We start from the raw sequence: 16,690 nt of genomic DNA, 5'->3' as shown, positions 1-16,690 counted from the left end.
AAAGAATATATGTATATATATATATATATACTTTTTTTCTGATTCAAAGAACAATAAATTAGCTTTATACTATATAGTTTTTAAAGGGTTTCTTGAATATTCTTAATATTTAACTGCCTAATAATATATGTTCAAGTTAAAAAAAGAACAAATAAATTATTTTAAGATGTAAATAAGAATAATCCCTTAGTTTTTAATGACAATATAAGATCATCATCAGAGGTTACAGTAACTCACAACTTACCTTTTTGGAATAGTTTGTGCGATCTACGCCGGAGTCTTGAGGAGCTCCCCGTCCAGCATTCAAATTGGAGTGGTTGGGCGGTTGCCAACTGGCGTGCTGCTGGCTGATCTAGCTAGAATCCGAGCTCGTTTCTTTCCGTGTTTTTCGGGTTTTCAGGTGGGAGACGAAGCGCGACGCGGGCTGGCTCTGGCACTTGGTGGCACTGGTTACTGGAACTGGGTACTTCGGTACTGGGTACTTGTTGCTCTGCTGGACCCCAGAGCTCACTCAAATCTCTAGCCACTCGGATGTGGACGGCGGCCAGAAAATGGAAACGCGATTAGAGGGCCGCGGTGGAAGAGGCAGCGAAAAGGGTACACAAAAAAGATGCAGAGCCAGCAGCAGCGGCAGCAGCAGAAAAAACGAAAACAATGCCAGAAAAAATCAACATGCACACACTGACACCAAAGAATATGTATCTTGAAACTGGTTTAAGATTTGTTGGGGATTTGTTGGCATCTAGAGTGTGTGTCTATGTGAGCTCTGGGCTTGTACTTTCCAATAACAAATCCGACTTCTTGTTTGGCTTTGACTCTTTAGAAACACACGGACATCATTTCCATACAGATTCTTATTCCGAAACAACTGTTGCGCCTCTGCGGGAGATGGATTTCAATTCGAAGCAGGCAGGCGAACCGAAGGATCTCAAGCACTCATGTCTCACAAATCGCACTTGCAAACTATATTGCTAATACTTTTTATATTTATTTTTCCTTAAAAAATACCGGCGTGTACAGAAGAGTCGTTTGCCATTTCAAAAACATTCAATTCCAATCCAAAACACCGACAAAACCGACTTGGGAAACGCACGAACCGCCAACGACGTCCGCCAGATACGAATGAAACGCAACTGAAGCGCTTACTAGAGATGGTAAGATACACGACGAATGCGATAGTATTCTGGTTGGAGAGCTATCGAATCTAGTGATGCTGATGGTAGTTGGTCCAACTAATTATTTTTCGTTAAGCATTTGCCAGGTAACTGTTTTTTTAGTCTTTATGCTATACTGATTGAGATGGTTTGAACTGATATTAAAATATCTCTCAATTTTACAATTTAATAGAACTTATTTAGATTAATTTTTCTTATTTAAATGTAAGCAAAAATAAACTTGCAAATGCTTATAAGTATTAAAAAATAATAATATGTAATATTTTGTAAGATATAAACAATCCAACCTGTTGAAAAAAATGTCTTTTTTTTATTGTTAACCACATATATATGTATATACAAGTTCTATTTTGTAGTTTATCTTCTATGTACCACGATAAGTAGAGTAACCAAAGGGATTCAGCAACAGAGGGATATGATAATTCTGATTTTCACTGCAATCCGCAATGATCTCAATAACTGGATACAGGGTGCGCACATTGCGCTCAGCAAAATATGATCCTACGTGGAAAGTCAACTTGTAGATCCCGCTGGGAAATTGGCTAGGCTCCAGGAGCTGGCACCGACCATCCTCGTTAGTTTGCGCTGCTCGAAGGGATCGCCACTCCTGGATCTCGTCCAGCCTGGAAACGGTTACTCGGACATTGGCAGCAGCTTTACCCACGGATGTGTCCAGTATGTGAGTGGAAAATTTCCGTGCGTCCATTTTGATGAAAGTGATCTTCAAGACTGAAAATTGCAAGTATCCCGAGATTGCTACTGACTAATTAGACTTTATCTGAATAATATAATTTCAATTAGCATTAGGGCTGGGGAGATTCTGATAAGAGGAATACAGATAAGAAGTTTTATGAGCATAACATCAAGTAAATAATTTATTATTTATAATTATCAATAAAATAATATGCCTTGAATTGAGACTTAAAACTGAAATGTATGAAGGAATAACTAAAAGATTTAAATTAAATTAAAAATAAATAAATATTTTTGTTGCAATTTGTAATTGGTATTTTATCATTGCATATTCGGTAAATTCTGTTGGCTCGACTGCGGTCACATTATTTGCTTTATTCAAACGGCACGTGTTGATACTATTTCGTTTGGTGGGGTAAACTTCTTTAAACTTTTCAAGAAATGGCTGAAGAAGGACCACCCGAGGCGAGCATAGACTTCGTTCCCGCCCTCTGCTTTGTGCCGCGCGGCGTGGCCAAGGACAAGCCGGACAAGATTGTGCTAACGCAAGCGGAGCTGGCCAGAATTATCGGCGCTACGCAGCAGGAACTGGACGAGGAAAGCGACGACGATGAGGCGGAGGAAGGAGGAGAGGATGGTGAAGGCATGGATGTGGACGACAATGAGGATGCGAATAGTGAGAACCGCAATCCCCAGGACGAATTCCACTTCCAGGATTACGACAACGAGGAGAATGCCACAGTCACCAGTTTAGCCAATATCGTAGACGCTGGTGAACAGGTGCCCGACGAAGACGAGGATTCCGAGGCTGAGGATGAGGTTATCAAGCCTAGTGACAACCTGATCCTGGTAGGTCACGTCCAGGACGACGCCGCCTCCATGGAGGTGTGGGTGTTCAACCAGGAGGAGGAGGCCCTCTACACACACCATGACTTTTTGCTGCCCAGCTTTCCGCTCTGTATCGAATGGATGAACCATGACGCCGGCAGCGACAAGGTGGGCAACATGTGCGCCATCGGGTGCATGGATCCTATTATCACCATCTGGGACCTGGATATCCAAGACTCCATTGAGCCCACCTTCAAGTTAGGCTCCAAGGGCAGTCGCAAGCAGCAAAAGGAGCAGTACGGGCACAAGGACGCAGTGTTGGATCTTTCGTGGAACCGCAACTTCGAACACATTCTGGCCAGTGGCTCCGTGGACCAAACTCTCATCCTGTGGGACATGGACGAGGGCCAGCCGCACACTACTATTACTGCCTTCGGCGAGAAGGTGCAGTCCCTGGAGTTCCACCCCACGGATGCGCAGAGCATCCTTACCGGCTGTGCCGATGGGTATGTCAGGCTCTTCGATTGCCGCGACGCTGATGGCGTGAACTCCTCAAGCATCCAGTGGAAGGTTCCCGGCGAAGTGGAGAAGATCCTGTGGCATCCTACGCAGAGTGACTACTTCATCGTGGGAACCAACGATGGCAGTCTACACTACGCTGACAAACGGAAGCCCGACGAGCTGCTGTGGTCCGTGAAAGCCCACAATGAGGAGATCTCCGGAGTGTGCTTTAACAGCCAGATGCCCAACCTGCTGACTTCCACCTCCACGGAAGGCACTCTCAAGGTTTGGAACTTCAACAGCACAGAGGCCAAGCACGTCTACGAGCACGAGTTCAATATGGGACGCCTACAGTGCATGCGCCAGTGCCCGGAGGATCCCTACACTCTGGCCTTTGGCGGGGAGAAACCGCCCCGCTGCGCTATCTTCAACATCAAGAACTCGGTAGCCGTGCGCCGGACCTTTGGCATCGCTGATGCGGAGTAGACAATATATATTATGAGAAGCGTATTCTACGATGTATATGCTATGTGCTTTTAAATAAACGATTTATCTATAAGGAAACAAAGGCACGTCTCTTAATTAGCAATGCAAAATTCCCGAGAGGGCATTGCATTGATCTTTATTAATAAACTTTAAATCTAAATGGTCGTGAGCAGTTAAAAAAATCAAAACTGTGGTTCTTAAACGGGTAAGACACTAGTTCCTTCCGAGCGTGGAAGAGACAAACTGATAATACGACTTTAATCCTAGACATATTTCGTGCATTACTTACATCTACGTTACGTATACTGACTAAGCCTAGCTCCGATCCTAGCTCTTGAAGAGACCCACGCACATCAGGAGATTGCGGCGCGTAAAGTGCAGGGTGACGAACGGAGAGTTCTTGCTGGGGAATGTGCGCAGCAGGTACACATCCTCGTCGTTCTCGTCCTGGTGGTGCGACACCGTAATGTGATTGCTGATATAGTCCTCGGTGACCTTGTGGAAGTCCCACAGAGTCAAGTTGTTGTCCAGACCAGCGGCTGCAAGTATAGTGCCGTCCCGGCTGAAGGTAATCGTGGACACGGTGCTGGTGTGCCTTAGGAGGGTGGTAACCAGAGCTCCGCTCGACAGATCCCAGATTATGATGTTATGATCGACTGATCCGGAAGCTAGATACCGGCCGCATGCTGAGAAGGCTAGCGAGCTCACCGATCCTTTGTGACCCGTCATCAGGCGCACCGACTGGCCTGTCATGTTGTCCCACAAGCGCACTGTGCGATCGCTGGATCCGGTGGCCACGTAGTTGGAATTCGGATGGAACTGCACACAGTCCACGTCGGACAGATGGCCCACAAACACACGTAAAGCTTGATTGGAGTCCGTAGCCCAAAGGCGTGCCGTTTTGTCGTAAGAGCAAGAGACGAAGTAGTAGCCATGAGGAGCAAAGCGCACATCCCACACCGGGTAGACGTGACCCCGATAGGTGACCACGCAGGACCAGGTGAGTAGGGACCACAGTCGTATCGTGCCGTCCTCCGAGCACGACAGGAGCAGGTTCATCTCAGGCGCAAAGGCGCAGCGGTAAACTGGGCCGGTGTGCCCCAGAAAACTCCTGGTTGACTCTCCGCTTCGGTCGTCAAGCATCCGCACATTGATATCGGCGGACTCCTTGTCCAGCTCCCTCAGCGCGTCCGCGTCCTTGAGGGCACGCAGCTTGGCGGGTGTCAGGGACCAGATCCTCACACTGGAGTCCCCGAATCCGCAGGCCAGCATCGTTGAATCGTCTGAGATCTCGGCGCAGGTTACGCCCTGGTGCGAGTTTAGAACCGTGTAGAAGACAGCGGAAGGCAGCTGATCCTTGCTAAGCGCCAGACGCTTGCTAGCTTCCCTCAGGGCTCTCAGCTTCAGCAACTTGTCTGAATCCTTTAGTTCCGGCAGGGGTATCCTGTCAATCGATGGGGCGTTTGGATCCGACTTGGATTTCTTCGATAGCAGCGGATCCTTTTTGGGTTTTTTTTTCTTCGGGCGATCCGGAGCATCCGGGTCGTCGTCCTCTTCCTCCGGCGCAGGCGCTGGTGTTGTCAGAGTCTGAAAGTCAACCTCCTTGAGCAGACCATAGTAGACACGCATCTTGTTGTCTTGCCGCTTGGCCTCGCCTATGTGGGAGCCCGCCGTAGCCACACACTGTAGCTTATTGCGAGCCATGCCCTCATAGGTATCGAAGTGGAGGTACTTGGACACAATATCCGCAACCACCTCCTGCCGGCGATCCTGAATGTGGCGCTTAAAAAGCGAGTGGGAGTCCCTCGACATGCGTATGACAAACCGGTCTGTTTCCATAGCGGCTACCAGATCGTTCTCCAGCAGCTCCTCCGGCTTGGACAGCAGCAAAAGGTTGAACAGCCCCTCGATGTAGTAGCCGTCGAGATCGGACTTGTATTTCTCAATGAAGTCCTTCGCTTTGTCCCTGAGGCCGCTAGCGAGCATTTTGAAGTAAATCTGCACTAGGATGGGGTACAGCACCATGGACAGTTCGTGCTTGTATATGTCCAGGGAGTCCTCCACGAAGGTGCGTAGTTCCTGGTAGGCTTGCTCGTACTGCTGGGCGTCAAAGCTGTCGTCGCCGATGAACTTGGCCAGCGCCTCTGCCGCATTGGCCTCGGTCACGGCCGATTGTTTTGGCGGCTGCGGCAGAGCCGGAACACGTTCCCGCTCCTTATCACCCAGTCCCAAGGCAGCGCCGAGCACCTTTTGCACATCGCTCTCGCTGATCTCCGCTAAGTCCGCACTGTTCACATTCGCCTCCTGACAGAGCAGCTCCTCCGTGCTCTTCAACTGATACTTCTTGATCAGCTTCAGCAGACAGAGCAACTCACGTTTGTCGCGAGAGCCTTGGGTGCCGTTTCCTCCATTTATATTGCTCATTTCAAGACTCATTTTCCGGGGAAAAAAAAACTATAATTTTGTTTGCGAGGGTGTGTGACCAGGTGTCGAAAAGCTGAAAATACCACTCTAACCGCGAATAATACCACAATATACCAATAATATAAAGACGTACAGTAAGCACTAGGAAGACGAAAAAATTGTTATTTTAACTTGCAATTCATCCTTATTTCTAAACTTAACGAATACATTTTAAAGTAATTAAGTATTTCACTTCATGATTCGTGAATACATGCAATTCTCAATAGTATTTAAAGTCGATGAAAATTAGTATTAGTATTTTTCTTACTGGGACCAATACCGATAACAGACAGCGATAACCAAAACATTCGTAAGACATGAAGAAGAGAGTAATAATTATAAAAAAGGTAAAAAAAATAACGTAACAGCTAATTAAAATGCAAAATAATCAGCGCAAAGGGTAATATCTGCCTGTGCATTTTCTGAATCAACTTGGCATTGCTTATTTCAGTGTAATTGTGTGCTGCCCTTCCTCCAACTCCTTGAACTTTGACTCTCCGTGTCAAAATTAACCCTTGTACTCGTGCTTTCTGTTGTGTTTTTGTCGCTCTATTTTGTATAAAAAATGAATGAAAATGATGCTGCGGTAGGTTATCAGCTTTATCCTAACTCCCATTATCTAATTACCCTACCGGATCCCCCAGAAAAAGGTCGCCGGCAAGCGAAATTCGGTGGCGTTCGATCGGCAGGATCCAGGCCAGCCGAGATACACCTTCTCCGGACGCGTGCAGGAGCTAATCGAGGGATACAATTCGGCCGTGCAGCTGCTGGCGCCCAAGTGGCCCTGGTTCTTCTTTCCCGGATATCTCACTTACGCCGTATACTGGCGTTATGCCAAATATTACAAGGGCAAGTTGCTTCTGACCCCTATTCCGAATCGCCTCTACGAACTGCTAATCAAGAACGAACTGATCAAATCGGAGCATCTGGTCTTTGTCAGCCAGGACTTATACGACAGCTATGCGGAGTCGCCGGACGTTAGTTTTGTCAACTTGGTTATTCGTGGTAATGGCAGGGGAACGAGCAATCAGACAGCAAGTGAAAAGTCCGCGTCCCAAACCGTTATCAAACAAATGCTGCAGGAAGCGCCGCACACCATAGTGGTCCAGGTACTGCCGGTGGCCCAGTGTCAACCGAATTGTCTGTATGTGCAGGTAGGTAAATCTCAATCGAAGTCTTTAGTGCTTATTAACCACCTTCCATGCCAGGAAAACTTCTACGGCAATATCATGGACCGTTTTCGCATCCGCTCCAACTGCTGGGTGCAGATGGAACACTTTGCCGATGAGCAGACCATACCCGGCATAGCGACCAAGGCGCATGTATACATGCTGACCGATCCGCACGAACTACCCGCCGAACTGACTGAGCTTATCCTGAGCAACTACTTCAGCACCCCGCGCCTCCTGCATCGCGGTCACACTTACCGCATCGAGGTGAATGCAGACTTGGTGGGCACCGCTTCCTATGCGCACTATTACCTGATCTTCGCCTACCTTCATCACGTCCACTTCAAGTGCATTCATTTGGAAACAAAGGGCAGCGAGTTCGAGCTGCAGGCCGTAGTGGCCAAGAGCTTTAGCAACCTGATTCAAGTGCCATCTGTCCACTGTTTTCTTCCGCGCCAAGTGCTAGACAACTTTGCCATCGTTGAGAACTATCCCTGCGGACTTCGGAAGCCTTATCAACTCCTGCGGTCGTCGGTTGACGCCTTCCTGCCCAAGAAGTCCGCCTGTCTATCTTCCAAGCATATTTTCCCCGTGTTCCTGCTACAAGGAGAGCGGGGCTCTGGCAAAACGAAGCTCATCAATGCCGTGGCCCAGGAGCTGGGCATGCATCTGTATGGAGCGGACTGCGCGGAGATTGTCTCGCAGATGCCCTCGCACACGGAGATGAAGCTTAAGGCAGTCTTCGCCAAGAGCCAAGTTAGCGAGCCGCTCCTGATTTGCTTCCATAACTTTGAGATCTTTGGCATCGACAACGAGGGCAACGAGGATCTGCGTCTGCTTTCGGCTTTCCATGTGCAGGTCCAAGAGCTCTTTACTAAGGATCGAAAGCATCCCGTGGTGGTGGTGGCCTTAACTAGCGACAAACATCTGAAGCCTATGATTCAGAGCCTCTTCTTGGAGATCATCAGCATAGATATGCCTAGCAAGGAGGAGCGATTCGAAATTCTGCGCTGGATGCATGTGCGGGAAACCTTCAATGATATAATCCACAACCAAAAGGCCAGCGACCGCCTGCCTTTGTTCTCGAGAGAAAACCAGGCGCAATTTATGTCACGCGTCAGTCCCAATTGGAGAGATACCATCAAAGTGCTCCAGGAGGTAGCGACCAAGTCACAGGGCTTCCTCTTGGGCGACCTGCAGCTGCTCTACGACAGTGCCATTCGTCTGAAGAGCCGCCAACGACGCGGTAGGAGCACTTTGGATCTCTCACACTTCGCCAAGAATCTAAGCGATATGCAGAGCTCGTTTGCTGATAGTTTGGGTGCACCCAAAGTGCCGAAGGTGTACTGGTCGGATATCGGCGGTCTGGCGAAACTGAAGGACGAGATCCAGAGCAGCATTGGGCTGCCGCTTAAGCATGTTCACCTCATGGGCAAGAACTTGAGACGATCGGGAATTCTCCTCTACGGCCCACCGGGAACGGGCAAGACTTTGGTGGCCAAGGCCGTAGCCACCGAGTGCAACTTGAGCTTTCTCTCCGTTCAGGGGCCAGAGCTCCTCAACATGTACGTGGGCCAGAGCGAACAAAATGTGCGAGAGGTGTTCTCCCGTGCCCGGTCAGCAGCGCCTTGTGTCCTCTTCCTGGACGAACTGGACTCCCTGGCTCCTAATCGAGGTGTGGCCGGTGATTCTGGAGGCGTTATGGACCGCGTGGTCTCGCAACTGCTAGCCGAGATGGATGGCATGAGCAATGGCGACACTAGCAAGCCTATCTTCATCCTGGCAGCCACCAACCGTCCGGATTTGATTGACCCCGCCCTTTTACGACCTGGTCGCTTTGACAAGCTCTTCTATGTTGGTCCCTGCTCCACAGCCGATGACAAGGCAGCCGTGCTGCGGGCCCAGACACAGCGGTTTGCCCTGGCTGATGGCGTGAACATGGACGAGATTGCGGAGCAACTGAAAAGTGAGATGAGCGGAGCAGATCTGTACTCTATCTGTTCGAATGCTTGGCTTTCGGCCGTGAGACGCATTATAGACAGGCACTTGAGCGGGGCCATAACGGATGAGGAACTGCAGCCGGAGAACGTCGTCGTGCAGTCTGAAGACTTCACCAGGTCTTTTAGCAAGTTCGTACCCTCGATTAGCGCAAAGGACCTGGAGTACTTCAACAACCTTAAGGCGACGTACAGCGTTTAGAGCTCCCAAAAATGGTTAACTAGTTTTAAGAGTGAGTTTTTTACAGACATTTTCGTTGCTTTTTAAATAAACCCGTTGGTAGTTCACAATTGCCAGCGAGTTATTGTTCGCTTGAGGTGAAAAGGAAGGGGAAGAGGAAAACAGCGATTGATTCTATGAGAAAAGTGTACATTGAACACTTCAGAAGTCAGTTTACAGGAGGTACGTGATTCCCATAAACCTTAATCTTGTCGAAACAAAACTGGGCGTTTATCGCCTCGGACGACTACCCCCCGTGTAGAGCTGGGAAACTGCGTCGTCCCTTTGGGATGATCTCTGGGCAAGACCTGGGCGACTTCATCTAAGCACGGGGAGGGGCAGCTTATCAGTTGTAGCCGGCAGACAGCGTGCTTATCACGATCGGCTCGGTTTATGGACCTCGCCAGGCAAGTGCTGTTGATGCTGGTCCACAATCTGTGCGGGTTTAGTTATTGTCTGGAAGGTGTGGGTAAACCTTGTATATTTCCATTCCCCTACGTTACGTAATAGACATGGCTTTGGTGTGTGTGGAGGACTTTGAGAAGAAGGCCGCTGGCCACCTTGAGAAAAATGCTTTGGACTACTACAGGAGCGGTGCCGGTGAGCAGTTCACCTTGGCCCTGAACCGTGAGGCTTTCCGTCGCCTGCGGCTGCGTCCACGTTGCTTGCGGGATATCTCCCGTCTGGACATTGGCTGTGAGATATTCGGCGAGCGGATGAAGTGGCCGCTGGGAATCGCACCCACGGCAATGCAGAAGATGGCGCATCCGGATGGCGAGATTGGCAATGCCAGGGCCGCCGGTAAGGCTGGCTCCATCTACATTCTCAGCACCCTTTCGACCACATCGCTGGAGGATCTGGCAGCCGGTGCTCCGAACACAGTGAAGTGGTTCCAGCTGTATATATACAAGGATCGGTAAGGCTTAGTTACATGCTATTGATTACATACTTAATCTGTTTATTCTCGATTTCAGTACCGTCACGGAAAAGCTGGTCCGTCGTGCCGAAAAGGCCAACTTCAAGGCCCTCGTTCTGACCATCGATGCCCCAATATTCGGACACAGACGTGCTGATGTCCGAAATAACTTCAGCCTGCCAGCGCACCTGACTCTGGCGAACTTCCAGGGTGTAAAGGCCACCGGTGTGGGTAATCCTAGCATGGGCGCTTCAGGTATCAACGAATACGTTTCTAGTCAGTTTGATCCGACCATCACCTGGAAGGATGTCTCTTGGCTAAAGAGCATCACCCATCTGCCCATTGTGGTAAAGGGAGTGCTGACCGCTGAGGATGCTGTATTGGCCAGGGAGTTTGGATGTGCCGGCCTCATTGTGTCCAACCATGGAGCTCGTCAAATCGACACGGTCCCGGCCTCAATCGAAGCTCTGCCGGAGATTGTAAAGGCCGTGGGCGATGATCTGGTGGTTATGCTGGACGGTGGCATCATGCAGGGCAATGACATCTTCAAGGCCTTGGCTCTTGGGGCCAAAACCGTCTTTGTTGGTCGTCCTGCCGTCTGGGGACTGGCTTACAACGGCCAGAAGGGAGTAGAGGAGATGCTGCGCATTCTGAAAAAAGATTTCGAGATCACCATGGCGCTAATCGGCGCCCAAACTCTGAAGGACATTCTGCCGTCGATGGTGGTGCATGAGTGGCAGTATGCCAAGCTTTAAATTGTTTTACTATTACATTTAGAATTAAAAATTGAGTTCCTTAATAAAAATAAAAACGCAAATTATTTTGCGAACCAATTTAGAATTCAAGTTACCGATACGCAAAAGGGAACCCGCCGATAACAGTAGTCATCGATAAGTGCTCGTCATTTAAATCTATCGAAGCACTGCCACCTCTGCCTGGCATGTATACGAAGGAAAAATAAACACAAAGTGTGGATTTGAATTAAAATACAATGCTGGAGGGCTGGTACTGTCGGTCCCTGGCCAACCAGGGGGAGGCCGCCATCAAGGACGAGCCACAACAGCCGGAGAGCGATGACGAACCACCACCGCCGGCGAGAGATCGTGTCCAGGCAACAGCGCATGGTACGGCGCTAGCGAGTTCATCTTCTGCATCCGCGGGAATGGGAATTGGCGGGGGCATCGCCGTGGACTACAAGGAGCGCTACAAGAACCTGAAGAAGAAGCTCAAATTCCTCATCTACGTAAATACATTAAGTTGAGCTTGGCAATGTTGAAGTCACAGCTTTTTGTGTTTACAGGAGAATGAATATTTCCAGGATCTGTTGCACACAAATCAGCGGAGGCTTCTGAAAGTGTCCCGGGATCGCACATTCCTACTAGATCGCCTGCTGATGTACGAGAAACCCGCCAAGGACTCCAGTGACAGCGATGCCACGGACAGCTCCGATTCGGAGCCAGAGAACGCCGCAGCATCCACTTCCGGGGTAACCGGAGGTTCCCAAACACCCAAAGAAACAATACGCCGAAAGCACAAAGACAAGGGAGCACCTGGAGTACCAGGAATGCCCCCGCACATGCCCACAGTGGGGGCCACACGGGGTCGGAGGCGAAAAATTTTAACCGGAATGATGCCATCGAACCACGGAATGCAGGCTGCTGCCTCGAAAAGGCAGCTCACGGCCACTGTTTCACCCTCGCAGCAGCTACAGCAACAACAAATGCCCACTGCCTCCAAAGAGGCTTCACCTGGATTAAGCACAGCCGAAATTGCTCGCCAGCTGCAGGAGCGACGGCCCACGCCCATTGAACTGATGAGTCCTGAGTGTACCTCGGCCACTGTCCCCACCACGATGCTCAGCGATGAAAGTCCCTCCAAGTGGTAATATATGAGTCTAGCGTCACATAGACCCTTGATTAAACTAGTGTTTTTTTTTTTTCAGCTATCCCAATGAGAGCCTGCAGCACCTGATGGAGGACGATGAGGTGGCCGCTGAGGAGTGCGTGCCCATGGAGTACACCAGTTAACAATGAAACTCGGCTATATCTTATTTTGGCTTATCTATTAAATTAACAAGAACGACATTTTCACCGCGAATCAAGACCTGTGGTAATTCGCGGATTATCTCTACGTTCTTTCTGTTCAGACTCTTTACTTGCATCCTGGGCAGCGTGATGCCCAGCTCCTTGAGCCGGTCGCTGCAATCCACAGGTGTGTCACAGATGTTTTGATGTCCGTAGCTGAATTTCCGACGCTTCCAGGTCTCTGTGGCATTTCGAAGAAGGAGATTCCACTGCTTGTCGAAGGCGAGTAGTTCACCTTCCACGCTGCCGCCCATCACACCTTGTTTTCGGATGACTACACGGACTCGAATTCTTCGTGTTAAGGGCATGGGGTCCTTCGCTTTCGAAAGCGGCACACACTTCTTGAGCAGTGCCATCGGACCAACGCTCGTCTCCATGTAGGTGAAAATGTTGCGTTGGTGCTTCTTGTTCGATGTGCTGGTTATGGGCATTTGATGCAGCTCGAAGCGGCGCTGAGGGACTTCTGCGATAGCTGCAGCAGACGTTTTGGATGTGGAGGGCTTTTCCTTCTGTACCTGTTCTTTTTGATTCTTCGATCCAGTTTCCGATTTCTGTCGCTTGTTCAACTGCCAGATGCCAAACTTGTTGAGGGCACTCTCGAAAGCGGCGAGATTCTGGTAGAGAACCTTGGGAACTGCATCCGTTATCTTGTAGTTGGGCGCGTACAAGGCCCTCAGGGGATTGAATTTCTCGCTGGTCACGTCTAGCTCGGGATCGGGATTGGCATCTCTGGGAGATGAAATGTCTGTCTTGAGCTTACTTCGATTCGTTGATTGGTGGTCGCCCATTTTTGTTATTCACTGAAGATTAGCAGGTTAATTCATTAATAATGGGAAATCCCAAACCCCGTAAACGGATTTAATTGGAAAACACACAAATTAAAGAAATGTAAACAAATTTTCCGGCTTCTTGCCCGATAGCACTTATCGATAAATACTCACAGGGATGCGAATTTGGGAGCGAAAGCGAAATGGCAAAATATGACTTATTTGCAAATAAAACCAGTTTAAGCTTTTATTTCTTAAGAATAATGCACAGAATAACTAAGCTACATTCGTTATTATTAATTAACAATAATAATTTGTATTGATAAATTAATTTAAGTTGTAAAATGGCGTGAGCTATTGTCCAGCCTTGGGTATGATCTTCCAAAGAGCTTTCCTTCAATAAACGGACAATCTAATCAGTAAAGCTTTTGGCGCAGAGAAAGCAACAAGTGCTACTTAAAACAAGAAGATGGCAAGTGAGTGTAAAATGGGATAAACCACATTTACCCCCTAGTAACCAAAACTATACAGCATCCATTGGAAACAGCTCGACTTTTGACCTAAGTCCGAAGGCTCTGATCGGCGTGGGCGTTGGCCTGGTGGCTGCGGGCGGTGCCAGTTACCTGCTGTACCGCCACCTGACACGCGATGTAATGCCCCAGAAGTGGCGCCGAGTCGGCACCATCCAGAGGATTCACTTCTTTCCAGTCAAATCGTGTGCTCCCATGGAGATTTCCAAGCCCAGTGTGGAGTTCGACTGCGATGTGCTGAGTATGTCCTTCGAGGGCATTCGGGATCGCACCTTGATGGTGGTCAACGACAAGAACGAAATGATCACAGCACGCGTCTATCCGCACATGACGCAGATCCGTTCAAAGAAGGTATCGGCCAGCAAGCTTTTGTTCAGTTACGAGGGCCTTCCCGACTTGGAGCTGGACTTTGAGCAGCTTGAGAGTTCCGGCAAGGATGTGAACACCTCCGTTTGGGGCGTGCCTGTGGATGTGATGCCCTGTGGTGATCGCATCAACACGTGGTTCTCGCAGGCCATCCTGAAAAAGGACAGTGGCCTAAAGTTAGTTCACTATCCCTACCCGAAGCCAGTGAGAAGTACCAATCCTCGGCTGAAGCACATGCCCTTCCTGAGGCAAGAGGATTCGGTGGGTTTTGGGTTTATCTTTGGAATGTTTATGCAATGCGTTCATAATGTTTTCTCGCACAGGGCACATTCAATGATGCCACCAGTTTCATGCTGATGAACCTCTCATCGGTGGCCGATCTGAACACTCGTCTCAAGAATCCCGTGGATGCTCTGCAATTCCGTGGCAATTTCGAACTTAAAATGGATGTGGACGAACCCTATGCAGAGGACAATTGGCAGTGGCTCCGCATCGGTGACGACGCAGTTTTTCGATCGGTGGCTCCTTGCACTCGCTGCATATTGCCGAACATAAATCCTAAGACCGCGGAGAGGGACATCGATGGTGAGCCGCTAAAGACGCTGCGCAGGTGAGTCACTTTCTTTCTAGCTTGCTGATAAATTTTATTTATTTTTGTTTCTTTTGCGTCTTTTCATAGCTATCGCTTATTCAACTTTAGCTCACCGGCTCTGGGCGTTCACTTGGGGCTACGACTGCCCGGCAAGGTCAAGGCTAACGATGTGGTCTACGTTGAGGACAAGTGAAGGCGGATTATAATTTAAACCTGTATACATTCACTTTTATTACATAGAACATAGATAATGAGAGTACTGTAGAGCTTTATATGCAAATATACATGTGTTGTGGAGCCTATAACAATATAAACAACGCGGCCAGCGGGCCCTTAGACGCAGGACTGCCAGGCGAGACCGCCGCAGGCCATGCTCACGATCACATAGACGATGAATGTTATCACCAGGCCCACCACTACGTAGATCCGGATGTTCTTCCAAAACATTTGCCGCGCCAAATTGCGCGAGGCCTTGCGGAATGCAACGGACTGAAAAAGATAAAGGTGTAAGGTCGACGCTGGGCTAAACACTCTGCTTTAGCTTACATTATTACTCAAGTTTTCGGTCTTGTTGACCAGCAGTTCTAATTTCTCACCGCGGTCACGCAAGCTGTCTGCAAAGAAAGGGGAGAAATACGATTTTCGAGGTTCTACATCTTTTCAGCTGCTTACTTACCAATATTCTTAACCATTATGTCTTTTAACTCGTCTATCTGCCCATGGACCCGTGAAATGGTGTCCACCTCGCCGGACTGACTAAAGTATACCATCTGCTGTGCCAGAACCTTGGAGAACTCGGTGTTCATGGCATAGGCGATGGCCGTGGCCACCTGCAGGCCATACGTTTGGATGAACTTCTGCTTGACATCTGCCAAAAAGAGGAAGGCACGAGATCGCTCGAACTCCTACAAAAGAAACGAGAGATATTATCGATTGGGCAACACATTGCGACGGCTTCTGTAAACTGTGCCATCGGTTCGTTCACCTACGTTGTCGGTGATGCACATGTAGACCAGCTTATTCTCGCAGGTGTAGTGGATCTGGTACTCGCCGTGGTTATATGTCATCTTGTGGTTATGGACCCCAATGCGGCCGATGATGTGCTCCGTGACTTCGGCAAAGTTACCGACGCACTCCGCAAACTTGGCCAGCACCGTGCTACCCCGCGATATAACGCTATATAGTATCGGCATTATGCTGCTGCAGCTGCTGGTCTTCTCCTTTGTTTAGGGTGCGGCCTCAGCTCTCAGCTTTTCCCGCTCCCCAGCTCCTCCCTTCTGGGTTATCAGTGGATCGGAACGAAGTCAACAAAGACGCGTCACTGATGACGTGCTCTCGGGCAAATCTGTGAAATCCGAAAGGCAGACACTTAGCACTATCTTCTAACCACAACAACTGGATGCATTCATGAATAATAAGCGTAGAAATTAAGTTCGAATTACTTGTCTTGCCTTGTTTATCCAATTATAAATTGCTCCAAGTTTTGCTGGGGAAAGTTCAGATCACATTTTGTGGTGCCGGCACTGGGCAATAGTATTGATTTTTAACAATTACTGGCGCACACGGGACATTACAAAATGCGATTCGCCCGAGATTATTTGCACTTTTTCAGCATAATAAAAACAGCAACAATTGCGGACCTGACGCGTATTGCACTTAAGAGCTGCATAATCATCGTTTTTAATACCGATATAATACATCGGTTACGGCAGCTGGTCACACTCACAATAAATTTCAAAATAAATTAGTTTAATCAAATCAGTAGTAAATAAAGAAATCAAATCAAATAAATTAAACAAAAAAATGTGAAAAACATTTCACAATCTTGTCGTAAAACAAATTATTACAAAATATTTATTATACTTGGTCTCTCTAAGTATTGGGATTATTCAAATTTGCGATG

At 48.6% G+C, this 16,690-nt stretch overlaps 9 protein-coding genes across 12 annotated transcripts; 5 read left to right on the top strand and 4 right to left on the bottom strand.

Annotated features, from left to right (window-relative positions):
* Nucleotides 1–1,463: 1,463 nt before the first annotated feature.
* Nucleotides 1,464–1,933, bottom strand: LOC110189682 (5-hydroxyisourate hydrolase). Its single transcript, XM_020959841.2, has one exon. It carries the CDS (start codon nucleotides 1,879–1,881, stop codon nucleotides 1,540–1,542), a length of 342 nt encoding a protein of 113 aa, XP_020815500.2. The 5' UTR covers nucleotides 1,882–1,933; the 3' UTR covers nucleotides 1,464–1,539.
* A 267-nt stretch (nucleotides 1,934–2,200) lies between these two features.
* On the top strand, nucleotides 2,201–3,765 carry nclb (PWP1 homolog no child left behind). The gene has a single exon (XM_020959758.2). The coding sequence runs from the start codon at nucleotides 2,310–2,312 to the stop codon at nucleotides 3,681–3,683; it is 1,374 nt and encodes a 457-aa protein (XP_020815417.2). The 5' UTR covers nucleotides 2,201–2,309; the 3' UTR covers nucleotides 3,684–3,765.
* An 8-nt stretch (nucleotides 3,766–3,773) lies between these two features.
* Taf5 (TATA-box binding protein associated factor 5) lies at nucleotides 3,774–6,191 on the bottom strand. The gene has a single exon (XM_020959757.2). It carries the CDS (start codon nucleotides 6,117–6,119, stop codon nucleotides 4,011–4,013), a length of 2,109 nt encoding a protein of 702 aa, XP_020815416.2. The 5' UTR covers nucleotides 6,120–6,191; the 3' UTR covers nucleotides 3,774–4,010.
* Nucleotides 6,192–6,388: 197 nt separating this feature from the next.
* Pex6 (peroxisomal biogenesis factor 6) lies at nucleotides 6,389–9,603 on the top strand. 3 transcript variants are annotated; one of them, XM_020959356.2, is made up of 4 exons: nucleotides 6,389–6,493; nucleotides 6,598–6,732; nucleotides 6,791–7,300; nucleotides 7,355–9,603. In XM_020959356.2, the coding sequence occupies exons 2-4, from the start codon at nucleotides 6,712–6,714 to the stop codon at nucleotides 9,512–9,514; spliced, it is 2,691 nt and encodes an 896-aa protein (XP_020815015.2). In that variant the 5' UTR covers nucleotides 6,389–6,493; nucleotides 6,598–6,711; the 3' UTR covers nucleotides 9,515–9,603. The 3 variants fall into 3 exon arrangements, with proteins under 3 accessions (XP_020815015.2, XP_020815014.2, XP_086694436.1); XM_086838310.1 differs by having other exon boundaries at nucleotides 6,447–6,546; XM_020959355.2 differs by lacking the exon at nucleotides 6,598–6,732 and having other exon boundaries at nucleotides 6,405–6,493.
* A 48-nt stretch (nucleotides 9,604–9,651) lies between these two features.
* Nucleotides 9,652–11,281, top strand: Hao (Hydroxyacid oxidase). The gene is made up of 2 exons (XM_020959291.2): nucleotides 9,652–10,448; nucleotides 10,507–11,281. The coding sequence occupies exons 1-2, from the start codon at nucleotides 10,045–10,047 to the stop codon at nucleotides 11,201–11,203; spliced, it is 1,101 nt and encodes a 366-aa protein (XP_020814950.1). The 5' UTR covers nucleotides 9,652–10,044; the 3' UTR covers nucleotides 11,204–11,281.
* A 54-nt stretch (nucleotides 11,282–11,335) lies between these two features.
* LOC110189274 (uncharacterized) lies at nucleotides 11,336–12,545 on the top strand. Its single transcript, XM_020959293.2, has 3 exons — nucleotides 11,336–11,691; nucleotides 11,749–12,329; nucleotides 12,391–12,545. Exons 1-3 carry the CDS (start codon nucleotides 11,440–11,442, stop codon nucleotides 12,473–12,475), a joined length of 918 nt encoding a protein of 305 aa, XP_020814952.2. The 5' UTR covers nucleotides 11,336–11,439; the 3' UTR covers nucleotides 12,476–12,545.
* Nucleotides 12,494–13,604, bottom strand: Lsm11 (U6 snRNA-associated Sm-like protein LSm11). The gene is made up of 2 exons (XM_020959294.2): nucleotides 13,474–13,604; nucleotides 12,494–13,332 (listed from the first exon to the last, which is right to left on the bottom strand). Exon 2 carries the CDS (start codon nucleotides 13,318–13,320, stop codon nucleotides 12,496–12,498), a length of 825 nt encoding a protein of 274 aa, XP_020814953.2. The 5' UTR covers nucleotides 13,321–13,332; nucleotides 13,474–13,604; the 3' UTR covers nucleotides 12,494–12,495.
* Marc (Mitochondrial amidoxime reducing component) lies at nucleotides 13,504–15,089 on the top strand. The gene is made up of 4 exons (XM_020959292.2): nucleotides 13,504–13,775; nucleotides 13,831–14,456; nucleotides 14,519–14,805; nucleotides 14,875–15,089. The coding sequence occupies exons 1-4, from the start codon at nucleotides 13,769–13,771 to the stop codon at nucleotides 14,978–14,980; spliced, it is 1,026 nt and encodes a 341-aa protein (XP_020814951.1). The 5' UTR covers nucleotides 13,504–13,768; the 3' UTR covers nucleotides 14,981–15,089.
* On the bottom strand, nucleotides 14,994–16,661 carry Vamp7 (Vesicle-associated membrane protein 7). Of its 2 annotated transcripts, none has more exons than XM_020959296.2 (5): nucleotides 16,239–16,661; nucleotides 15,777–16,132; nucleotides 15,464–15,692; nucleotides 15,334–15,401; nucleotides 14,994–15,276 (listed from the first exon to the last, which is right to left on the bottom strand). In XM_020959296.2, the coding sequence occupies exons 2-5, from the start codon at nucleotides 15,978–15,980 to the stop codon at nucleotides 15,121–15,123; spliced, it is 657 nt and encodes a 218-aa protein (XP_020814955.1). In that variant the 5' UTR covers nucleotides 15,981–16,132; nucleotides 16,239–16,661; the 3' UTR covers nucleotides 14,994–15,120. The 2 variants fall into 2 exon arrangements, with proteins under 2 accessions (XP_020814955.1, XP_020814954.1); XM_020959295.2 differs by having other exon boundaries at nucleotides 16,230–16,475.
* Between the last annotated feature and the right edge of the window lie 29 nt (nucleotides 16,662–16,690).

The sequence above is a fragment of the Drosophila serrata genome, unplaced genomic scaffold (genome assembly GCF_035046125.1).
Source record: "Drosophila serrata isolate PLE 108 unplaced genomic scaffold, ASM3504612v1 contig_347, whole genome shotgun sequence".
Classification (NCBI taxonomy): Eukaryota; Metazoa; Arthropoda; class Insecta; order Diptera; family Drosophilidae; genus Drosophila; species Drosophila serrata.
The sequence above is the reverse complement of the archived record's forward strand: the minus strand, read 5'-3'. Positions and strand labels throughout refer to the sequence as shown.